Source organism: Sinocyclocheilus grahami, unplaced genomic scaffold (genome assembly GCF_001515645.1).
Source record: "Sinocyclocheilus grahami isolate Dianchi unplaced genomic scaffold, SAMN03320097.WGS_v1.1 scaffold305.1, whole genome shotgun sequence".
Lineage (NCBI taxonomy): Eukaryota > Metazoa > Chordata > Actinopteri > Cypriniformes > Cyprinidae > Sinocyclocheilus > Sinocyclocheilus grahami.
Window position 1 is genome coordinate 204,394 of NW_015505484.1, and position 12,405 is coordinate 216,798.

At 37.9% G+C, this 12,405-nt stretch overlaps 1 protein-coding gene across 2 annotated transcripts in view; it reads left to right on the plus strand.

The window, feature by feature from the left end:
• LOC107601421 (serine/threonine-protein kinase LMTK1-like) overlaps positions 1 to 7,435 on the plus strand; it is a 58,066-nt gene extending 50,631 nt beyond the window's left edge. For both annotated transcript variants that reach the window (XM_016293584.1, XM_016293583.1), the window contains 4 exons: positions 1,587 to 5,076; positions 5,176 to 5,320; positions 5,410 to 5,619; positions 6,202 to 7,435. In XM_016293584.1, coding sequence (XP_016149070.1) covers positions 1,587 to 5,076; positions 5,176 to 5,320; positions 5,410 to 5,619; positions 6,202 to 6,230 — 3,874 coding nt within the window. In that variant the 3' untranslated portion in view covers positions 6,231 to 7,435. The remainder of the gene's footprint in view (positions 1 to 1,586; positions 5,077 to 5,175; positions 5,321 to 5,409; positions 5,620 to 6,201) is intronic.
• The last annotated feature ends 4,970 nt before the right edge of the window (positions 7,436 to 12,405 follow it).

Genomic DNA, 12,405 nt, shown 5'->3' on the forward strand with positions numbered 1-12,405 from the left:
CACGCAATACACAAATATTATGAAGCACTTAAAACAAACAAGAAATTGAAATCACCATTAAATTATATGGACACATTGGAGTCCAAACATTTTTTTGCATTTAAACTTGTAAATATACAAGGTTTTAAATATTTTTATGAGCACAATAAAGAAAAATGTTATAGAATGAATACAATAAATGTACCATTCTCCACTACCATTAGTCTCTAATCAATTATATTGATATATATTGTTTATAGATTAATCTCAATCTGTAAAATGCAATCTATAAAAAAATCTTGATATTATATGCAGTGTTACTTCTCAAGTAAATGGTGGCCCTCTTAGAGCATGGGAGTCTGGTCACTATGTCTCATACAAAGACAGGGATGGAGGTTACTACTATGAACCATCACCTCCTAAGATCATGGACCGCTACCTGATACGAGATCCAACAGAGGCTCCACAAGAGAGCTGGGGGTCTCGAAGCTTAAGACAGGCACTTGGGGAACTGGAGGAGCCTTTAGGTGTCTCCCCATCACTTGGAAGTCCTCCACAAGGCTATGCTGATCCTTACTTGGAGAGCATTTAAGGCTCCATTATAGGAAAGTACGTTATGGGAGAATATTATGATATGATGGGCTCTTTGAGGAAGACTATGCCAGGTAGCCACTCAGTTTATTGACATGGCGTCAGGTGGGGCTATATTTGTAGGACGAGATGACAGAGACTCTGAAGAAGAGGAAGACAACTTTGTGGAAAGGCGAGCAAGAAGCTGGTCCACCAGCAATCCAGCAAATACAAACACAAGGACCTTGCGTCAAAGGCAGGGGTCTTGTATCCAAGATTCGTATGCAGATTTCCACTACACTATGCCAATGACTGACGTTGAAGATACATGGCCAGAAGACCAGACCCTGCCGTACCATATGGCCAAACCGGTTGACTACTTAGAGGCAACAGTCAAAAGCAACACTTGCCTGGTGCATGGAAGACATGTAGCTTCAAACCCTTCACCCGAGTGCAGCTCGTATATCCATATGTGCCATGAACCCAGAGAGGCTGAAGGTATATCCCGTGCCATGTTGGCAAGATTTTATGCTTTTATTTTTTTTTCACACAATACACAAATATTATGAAACACTTAAAACAAACAAGAAATTGAAATCACCATTAAATTATATGGACACATTTGAGTCCAAACAAGTTGTAATTTTGATTTATGTATTTTTGCATTTAAACTTGTAAATATACAAGGATTTAAATATTTTTATGAGCACAATAAAGAAAAATGTTATAGAATGAATACAATAAATTTACCATTCTCCACTACCATTAAAAAAAATCTCCACTACCATTAGTCTCTAATCAATTATATTGATATACTGTATATTGTTAATAGATTAATCTCAGTCTGTAAAATGCAATCTATAAAAAATCTAGATATTATATGCAGTGTTACTTCTCAAGTAAATGTATCTTGTTTTAAGGATGTTTAGATTTCTACTGAAAAATAGATAAAAAAAAAAAACTCATTGTCACTTTGGAAGTGAAACTTTTAGTAACACTTGCCCTAAAAGTGTATGTTTGTGTTTCTGTATCACCAGGTATGAAGTAATGCAGTTCTGTTGGCTTCAGCCTGATCAGAGGCCCAATGCGGAAGAAGTTCATCTGCTGCTTAGTTACCTATGTGCCAAAGGAGCCAGTGAGGCAGAGGAAGACTTTGAGAGACGCTGGAACTCTATGAGACCAAACACAAGCCATGCTAATGTCCATGGAGCTGGTGCACTAGCAATCGACATGCCCATGTCATCCACCACTTCATCATTCCCCCTACTGGAACAGTTCCCTACTGGAGATGGCTACCATTCAGAATCTGGAGATGACATCTTAACAGTTACTGAAACCAGCCATGGCCTCAACTTTGAGTACAAGTGGGAGCAGGCACGGGCTGAACAACACTATCATTCTTCATCCACATCAGGCACTTTGGGTCAAGGCAATCCCCATTGTCAGGAGGTCTACTACCCTCCAGGTGGAATAGTGGGGGGCTGTGCTGTTGAAGGACTCGCCCTAGGGGTTTCTCCTTCATATTATGAGTCCAAACAAATACACACCCCTGGTGTGGTACCAGTCCTGAGTGCTCACAGTCCATCAGTGAATAATGAGTACTACATTCGCATTGAGGAGCCAGTACAAAGCAATATTGATATGAACTTCACCCTGTGTGCTTACAGCCCAGAGTTTGGGGGCAGCAGTGGAAGCTTTCTAACAGGTAGTGGAGACTCTAGGGAGTGTATGAACTGTCCCCCTGAAGCTAAACCTGACATTTATTGGTCAGCGGATTTCCACAAAAGCAGTGCCTATGATTCCGACACCAGTCCAGCTATGTCTCTAACTATGGAGCCTCTTTTGGGCCATGACAGCCCTCTTAGAGCATGGGAGTCTGGTCACTATGTCTCATACAAAGACAGGGATGGAGGTTACTACTATGAACCATCACCTCCTAAGATCATGGACCGCTACCTGATACGAGATCCAACAGAGGCTCCACAAGAGAGCTGGGGGTCTCGAAGCTTAAGACAGGCACTTGGGGAACTGGAGGAGCCTTTAGGTGTCTCCCCATCACTTGGAAGTCCTCCACAAGGCTATGCTGATCCTTACTTGGAGAGCATTCAAGGCTCCATTATAGGAAAGAACGTTACGGGAGGATATTATGATATGATGGGCTCTTTGAGGAAGACTATGCCAGGTAGCCACTCAGTTTGTATTGACATGGCGTCAGGTGGTGCTATATTTGTAGGACGAGATGACAGCGACTCTGAGGAAGAGGAAGACATCTTTGTGGAAAGGCGAGCAAGAAGCTGGTCCACCAGCAATCTAGCAAATACAAACACAAGGACCTTGCGTCAAAGGCAGGGGTCTTGTATCCAAGATTCGTATGCAGATTTCCACTACACTATGCCGATGACTGATGTTGAAGATACATGGCCAGAAGACCAGACCCTGTCGTACCATATGGCCAAACCGGTTGACTACTTAGAGGCAACAGTCAAAAGCAACACTTGCCTGGTGCATGGAAGACATGTACCTTCAAACCCTTCACCCGAGTGCAGCTCGTATATCCATATGTGCCATGAACCCAGAGAGGCTGAAGTATATCCCGTGCCATGTTGTCAAGCTTTGAGCAGTTCACATTTTGTAGATCCTTTAACGGGAACACTTGTGAGGAACTGCTTCATGATTGACTGTATTCCAGGGAAACCCATGACATTGCCCAAAAAAGACCAACATCTAGGCCAAACACCTTTATCTGCTGGACATATAGTTTCCAAAATAGAGCCATCAAGGGAAGGTGCCAAAAAGTTTGATGTCTCACAGCAGTATGTGGAGATTGGGGTAGGAGAAACAAACTTGAAGCAAGAAAAAGCTTTGCATGAAGATGTATCTCTAATGGATCCCAAAACTGAAATTATTGCCATCACTCCACAATTAGAGAAATCCCAAGCAGAGTTACCCAAATCAGAGTCAGAGTCAGACTTAAGCAAGACAGCGGACAGTGGTGTGGACCATGGACGCTCTAGTATCAGTCTGGTGGAGATTGATGACTGCAGCGATGATGACATCACTGACGTAACCTCAGGGATTTTTGGTGACTTCACCGTTGAAGTAGAAACTGTTGACTGCATCAATCCAACATTCAAGTCATTACAAAAGCAGGTTGGTACCCCAGACTCCATGGACTCCATTGACATACCATCCACAGCATGTTCCAGCGAGACACTCAGTCCTGCCTCCATCCATCCGTCAAGCTCTCCCAAGACAGTGGACAGTGGATATGACACCGAAAACAATGAATCTCCAGAGTTTGTCCAAAAGGAACCCCATGAGCTACAAGATTCTAAGGTTTTCATCCAACCCTTGGGAAAAGTGATATCTGGGACTAACTTTGAACAAGAGATTATAAGGGCAAAGGATGAGAAGCTAGAGGACAACGTTGATACTGTAATGGCATTGACAACATCTGAAAGCAATGATGGAGAGCTGAAAGCACTGAGTGATAAAACTCCATACAGAGATTCGGCTTACTTCTCTGACTATGATGCCGGGAAAGATAAAGAAAGCGAAGAGGACATCAATGAACTTGAAGATCAGACAGATGGAATGGAGGAAATTATAGATAAAGAGGAGCTACTTCCTCAAAAAAAGGAGGCAGATGAAGATGAATATCTTTTGCCATTTACAAAGGAAAGTGAAAAAACTCCTGAAAACTCTCATGATGCGACTTCAAATGTTCCATCAAAGATCAATGAAGGTATGTCTGGTTGTGACACGATCAGTAGTGTGTCTCTCTCATCTCCTGATAATGAAGTGTCTACCATAAAAGATCATTCTGGCCATAATGAAAATCTTGGTGTAGATTCAGATCTTTCTGCAGAGCTTGTACTATCGGAATCTGAAGGATCTAATTCAGATGCTTTGCTTGGTCCTGACGTAAAGCAAGAGGAATCTTTCAAACAAGTAGGCCGTGAAGATAGACTGTCTCTCGACCAAGTCACTTCTGAGGGTGATGTTGCAAACACCAATATTCCAGAGGTCCTTATTGATGAGAATGAAGAGGGCATAGTCAAAGATGTGAGCTGTATCATTTTGTCCGACGAGGAACTAGCATCTCAGAAGGAAACAGCAGAAAGGAACTTTTCCCCTATACATGAGGGACTGGAATCCAGGAGTAAGGACTGTGAAGAAGGAGGACGCAAAAGAAGCTCCACACGTTCTGGCTCTCCTCCCCCTCCACTAGAAGGACGGGTATCTCCCACAGATGGAGAGGAGGCAGATGAGGAAGATGGCGACTCTGAGGATAGCGATGAGTCCGATGAGGAGCTGCGCACTTACAGTATCCAGGAACTGAGCGAAGAAAGCGAGGACGAGATCTTGACCGTACCTATCATTGTGAGCGACTGCAGTGATGCACACAAACTCAGAAGTCTCCTTAAGATACCAACGCTGCTCAGTGATTCACTGTCTGACGAAATGGAGAACAAAAAGAAAGTGGTGTCTTTCTTTGATGATGTCACTGTCTTTCTGTTTGACCAGGTATTTATTGTCCAGTTATTTCAAGAGGCTTTCAATGATATATTGAATCACATTTGAGTACTTTTGAAGTTTAATATAAAATTATGTCAACCCCACCAGGAAAGCCCAACCAGAGAGCTGGCAGATCAAAGTTTTCCCTTGGGTGGAGAGTCAAGCAAACCGAGTGCAAAGGGTAAAGCACAAGACCAGCAGGAAAAGATCAATGCCTCCGATGACTCTTCTGATGGAAACATCTCAGAAGAGAGTAAGATACTTTTTCCCTCTTTTTTGCCCATCTTTTTTCAAGAATTTTTAACACTAATTATTTACCGTCCTGATTTTCTTTGATCTAAGGTGCAGGGTTTGAATGGGAAGATGATTTCCCATTGTTGCCCCTTCCCACATCTTCTAAGGGGTCTCCACTGGACATCACTCCAAAGCCGAGCCTAACGAGTGGCAGTACTAAACCTGTGGCACAGGTCTCCCGTTTTACCGTTTCACCATCCAGTGTGTCACGTTTCTCCATCACACACATCTCGGATTCAGATATGGATTCTGCAGGAGGTGAGACCGCACATGTTTGAAGCAGTGTTCTTATAATAAACTTTTTCCCCATCAGCATTTTTTTTTTTAAAAAGTTGCAAGCCAGTACCACCATTTTTGATCCTTTTCACAAAGTTTTCGTGGTCCCTAGAAAATTTTGTTGTATGAATATCTCAACATCCGATATATAAAAAAAAGAGTTTTGTGCTTTTGTCAAAGACTACGCATGTTAGCTTACATGTGTGCGAGCAATGCTTCTGTTGCTTGTTTTTGCTTCTTCGCTTGATTTTGCATCTAGAGATTCTGTACTATTTCAGAAGATGCACAATAGCGCCCCCTAATGTATATCAGTGAAAACATGGATTGCCAGAACATTCTGTCAATGGTTCAATTTCATGACTCCAAAACAAGCTAAAATGAAAATGTGCACAAATTAATGTTTGTTTTAAAGTACATTATGTTTTGATTTTTTTTACACGTAATATATTTCACATGATATTGTCTTCGAACAGATTTGTTCTACAGAAAAATACTCCTGTGATAATTTTGCATGTTAATTAAACAAACAAATATAAATTTGTTGATTTTTCCTCTGTTTTAAAGGGAGCAGTGAAGATGGGGAAAGAGAGTGAATCACCATACTACTGCCAACACTGAGCAGCACTGGCAGACACTTATTTATTTTTGTTTATTTTCTTTTTTTTTTAATTGAGTAGATCACAATAAGAAGGAGATTTTGATCTCTTTGGAAACCGTTTTGGATCCCCTTAAAGACAGTGCCTCTTAATGTCAGCAAACACTTCACTTACAAATGAGCAGCCCTTTCGAAAGGGTCCCAGAAGAAAAAAAAATATGTGGGAATGACTAAAACATAATAGGAAACAAACAAAAATTAAGCGTATTATAAATGAAACAGAGTTTGGATGGATCTGCTTAGTTTATATGGACCTACTGGAAACTGACTGTGACTGTTTACAACATCAGATACTCTGTTCAGCAGATTGTCAGATACAAAAATTGAATGAGCGAAATGTAACAAAACTAAACTGAACTGATTTTTACTGTGAAATATCAATGCAGTGTTGTTTGTCTATAAAAGGAGGAGTTTTAAAAAAGGAGAGGTTATTTAAGTGTTTTTATGACTAAAATGAAGTTCACGACACACAGCTGCCTTGTGTTTGTCACCTGCCTGAGAGTAGCATTGTGTTATGGTGACATGGCATTCTGAAACCACTTTTATGATTTTATTGATAATCACACTAGGATTATTATTATCGATTCTCTTTCTTCGTGATTTGAATGCTTAGTGTTTTAGATCATTTTGTTATTTATTTACTTATTCAGTGCTTCAATTTAAATCAGTTTGCACATGATATGATTATTTGTCATTTTTTGCTATTTCCCTGTTCATAGCAGAAATCATGTTTCACAGTTTGACTTTGAATATCTGCAGTTAAAATCACTTTTCACTTCACTTCACTTTAAATCCATAAAATAATAACAAAAAAGATTACCTTTTTTAATAGTGAAGTTTTAACATGCAGTAGAAAAGTAGAAAAACTACTCAAAATTATCTAAAAAAATAAATATTAAACCATATGTAATTGACAACCTATTATGTAATGGAGGATTTGATGATTTGACATGTATTTAATTATGTATTTAGGGTGACTACTGGTGAAGAGGGACACTTAAACTCAAGCATCATCATTAATATATTGTAGCCATTTGAATCATATTATAAAATATGATTACAAATGATCAGAAAGTGTTCCAGTTGACCTGTATTCACCCTACACTCTTAAAAATAAAGGTGCTTCAAAAGGTTCTTCAAGCGATGCCATAGAAGAACCATTTTTGGTTCCACAAAGAACCATTCAGTCAAAGGTTCTTTAAAGAACCATCTCTTTCTTACCTTTTTGTAATCTGAAGAACCTTCTTTCGCCACAAAGAACCTTTTGTGAAACAGAAAGGTTCTTCAGATGTTAAAGGTTCTTTATGGAACCATTTAGACAAAAAGGTTCTTCTATGGCATCGTGAAGCACCTTTATTTTTAAGAGTGTATTAAATGATGCTGTACATGCTTGCTACCTTTGAAGATTGAAGCCGGGTTGTATTATGATCAGGGTGTTAATCATATACTTAAGAGTGTTATTTATTAGTCAACATGTTTTATATTTCCTTGAACTTTGAAGAACAGATCAATGCTTTTCAGCATTGCAAGCTGCAACGTGTCATGTGTAGTTGTTGGACTTTATAAAAATGGACTAATAGGAGCAATTTAAACTGCTGAACAAAATGGACATATGATATTGTGATTTTTTTTCTCATATGGTTGGGAAACAACAAATTGGACGTGATCAAAGGAGGACGAGCTAGCCTGCTGATGTGACTGAGAACCGTGTACAGTACAGAGGGACTCGATGCTACCTGCACACTTCTGTGTGTCCGACCAAGCATAAATCTCAATACGCTACTCTCGATATGTTCTGTTCGTTTGCCTGTGAAGGCGTTTATTCTATGTAATCGTCTAGCTTGGATTGAACTAGACAACAGTCTGTACTATTTTTGTATTTGATTCAACAATTTTAAACTGCTGAAAGATCAAATGGGCACTTGGGAGGTAAAGGGAAAATATGTGTTTTCTGCCAAAGAAATGTATCAGTCGATGTGGCACAAGCCGGATTTGCGTCCCGTAAATTCTGATTCAGAGCGGCGGATTCACAGATTTTTCTTGGGGACTTTGCCCTTACGATGGTTTTGAGTCGCAGTATATTGTTAAGCGAGAGTGTATGTAATTCTGTTCCTCAAATGTGTCACAAATTTAGTGAGAAAAATAAAACGATTCTGTTTGGCGGTTCTCTCTTGCAGTTTTTGTTTTAATGTATAACTTTAATTACAACACATTAAAAGCAGATTCAACATAATAAATGCTAGATAACAGCATAACTGTAACATTTCGTATTGATGATTTAGCAGGATAAGTAAGATACATACACAGGTAACCCTCACTTTTATACAACTGGCTGTTTTATTAGTCTTTCTACACATTATTTGTTTAATATGACACTTACAAGTGCAAAAAACAAAGAAAATGGAAGAAAATAGAGCTGGTGGAAAAATATCTCATTCCGAAACGGATCATACAAATTCTCTATCTAGTCATACTCAGTTTTTCCATTCTCACTCTGTTCACACACAATATTTACATCATATACATACAGTATAAGAACACACATAATCACTATACAGTGTTCATAAACATTGAGTATTGCTACATATTTTCATTTGGTTATTAAGTTATTCTGGAAAACTTTTTCTTTCTCAGTTTTCTGGTGCTGTTTGGTTCATACAACCCACTAATTAACTAATTGATGTGGATTGGGGTAATGAGTGAACACAGGTGATACGTGTTACTGAAAGGCTTTAAAAGCCTCAGTTTGTGGCACGCATATGGAAGAATTAATGAGAGAATAAGTGAGTGAGTGAGTGAGTGAGTGAGTGAGTGAGTGAGTGAGTGAGTGAGTGAGTGAGTGAGTGAGTGAGTGAGTGGGTGGGTGAGTGAGTGAGTGAGTGGGTGGAGTTATTAAGAAAGTATGAATACCGAGTGGATTTGTGTTGAAAAAAAAAATAGGGAGGAGGCCGTGTTTGAAGAACCATCTTTGTAATAGACAGTTTAATTGAGATACAAAAGAGAGGAGAATGGCTTTAAGACATCCTCTTGACCCTTTTTAAGAGATCTTGAAGTTTTGGTATCTGCAAAAAATGATATCTATAAGTGATATCTTGTTTGCTACATTGGAAATGTGGCTAAAAGTATATGCTCACTATTACCGTTTAGGAAAGGCTGCCAATCTTGGCTGTTTGCTACTAAAAGTGCAGATTACAATGTGTTAAAATTGTGAAATTTCACCGTTCTTTAACGAATCACCTCTTCATAAGTTAAATATGTTCATGATGCTTGATGTGTGTTTTTCTTGTTCTGTGGAATACAAAAGTAAAACATTTAGCAGACTTTGCAAACCATTCTTTTACCTTAAAATAAATACTCCAAAAGGAGAAAAAGTAGGGCTGTTGTATAGGTCTTCGGAAGCCATATGGTTTACGTCGCATTTAAGTCATTACTAACCAAAAAAAATGGCACCTTTTGCGTTGGACATGAACAAGCACCAGAATCATGATAGTGATATGAAACTACAATCTCTACAGTAAGATCTACAATCTTAGTACTTAATATATCATATAAAATGTGTTTATATCAAGTGAAGAGGTGCATTTCTGTTCAAATATAAATTCAAAACAAGTTGTTTCTCTCTTGATTCAAAGTGCAGCAGACCCTAAACAAATGTATGGTAGCAGGAGGGCAGCAGATTTCTACAGAACCTTACATATATGTCCTGAATGAGACGAAACCCCATCAAAGAAAAGAATCATGCTTACATTTGGTCATTTGAGTATTTTTCTTCAATGGACCAAACAGACGTTCTTGAGGTCTTCTAAAAGTAAAAAGTTCTTACTATATGTTTTTACATTTGTACATTTTTATATATACAAAAAACAAATCAAGCTTAAAATGGATCATCAATTAGTAGCAATGGCAATACTTGAATGACCAGAAGCTCAGAGCATCGCCTTCTGTTGCTTTGACTGAGGATTGTGGGTAATTTGCTGTAAGAAGGTTCTAGTCCATGTGACATGCAAAAATGTGTTTGAAACACTGATGTCCTAATAAGGGGGTCGAGATCCAAGGTCTTCGGTTATAATGAGTTTGGGTTTCTGCTTGCTGTTGGAATTGCTTTGTCTTTGGCGAGATGTGAGCGCAAATGTGGTGAATTGGAGAGGATCCCTCACTCTAAAAAAATAAAAATACAAACCATAACATTATATAACGGACAGACGTGCTGTTCTTTTTATGCATGCTTAAAGGTTATTACCAAAAATCTTGGGACAATATAACATGCAGCATGAATTTAAAAAAGGAGGTTTGAAGCCTAACTTTTGAGGGAATAAAATAAAATGTGAGATTATTCAGTCGTGCTGATTGTAATTCAACTTCAGTCTCTTCCCTGCGTCATTTACACACACATGGCTGCTCAAAAGATTAATTTCAGAGTCACTATATTGAGTCATGTCAGGAAATGATCACATCATATTCTGCATTCAAATATGAAATTGTGCATGTAAATTGAATTCTTTAGAAAGCTGGAGCTTTGTCACTGACTGAGGACCTGAAACTGAAACTGAAGTAATAAAAATACAAACCATAACATTATATAACGGACAGACGTGCTGTTCTTTTTATGCATGCTTAAAGGTTATTACCAAAAATCTTGGGACAATATAACATGCAGCATGAATTTAAAAAAGGAGGTTTGAAGCCTAACTTTTGAGGGAATAAAATAAAATATGAGATTATTCAGTCGTGCTGATTGTAATTCAACTTCAGTCTCTTCCCTGCGTCATTTACACACACATGGCTGCTCAAAAGATTAATTTCAGAGTCACTATATTGAGTCATGTCAGGAAATGATCACATCATATTCTGCATTCAAATATGAAATTGTGCATGTAAATTGAATTCTTTAGAAAGCTGGAGCTTTGTCACTGACTGAGGACCTGAAACTGAAACTGAAGTAAAATCAGGCCTAGTTATAAGTCTGATGTGCTATACATAATATACAGAGACCCCAAAAGCATTTTGAACACTAATGACTGAATAATTGTACAACCATGAAGTATCACAATACATTTTATACCATATTATTATATATTTAAAACTAACAAACTACTCTTTGCTTAAAATTAAAAAATGATACGCATTTCCATTTGAAATTAAGATATTCAATGATGTGAGAAGCATGCGATTTTCTTTCAGTTTTTTCCCCCTATACATTAAAATTATACATGATCATGGAGATAAAACTGCATAGTTTACTCACTCAAAAGCGTTCAAATTCAGGAACCACACTGAAAAAATGAGAACAGGCCTGGAATTTGGCTATTTGCCTTATTTAATGTAAGAAACTATACTGTAAATGGTTATATGAATTTAAAAAGAAAAAAATCAGTAGCCACTTTCACAGAAAATGGTACAAAACGGTACAAGATCATCAACTTCAGAAGGACAAACCAAAGGAGAGCAACTTTTTACAGTGAACTGAACATCAGTTCAGCAGACTGTCAAAATTATGACATCTGATAGTTTCAAAAATGCTTCAAATTATGGGATCAAATACATTTGTTAGATTTTTTTGTAATGTTAGTGTTGTTAAAAATGGCCAGTTATAAAATAGCACTGACTACACTGTAAAAAGTCATCATAAATCTACCATTTTGCAAGAATTTGTAAATATTTATTATTGAATTTAGTTCATCATTAGGCAGTATTTATTCTTTAAAAAGTACTAAAAGAAATACGAAACCGGATTCATGAAATTGTTTTACAATTCCTCTCCCTAATTTTGTGCCCATGTACATTAAATATAATGCGGGAACAGTACTATGTTAGTATGTTATTCTGAACATTTCATTGACGTATAATTCAAAACCTGACCATGTTTAATAAGAGTAAAATGAGTAGCACAGTAAAAGCTGCGTTCTAAATGAAGAATGTAACAGTATTACATTTCAGATTGATAGTGTCTGCAGTGATCAATCTGAGCATTATGACAAGCACAAAAACTGCAGATATTACACAATTACAGATCAATTTAGAGACAAATGAATTCAATTGTCGACAATCTCATATTCTATTCATGGCAATAACCATAAAGTCACAAAATTCAAGCTAAGAAATGACTACACCGC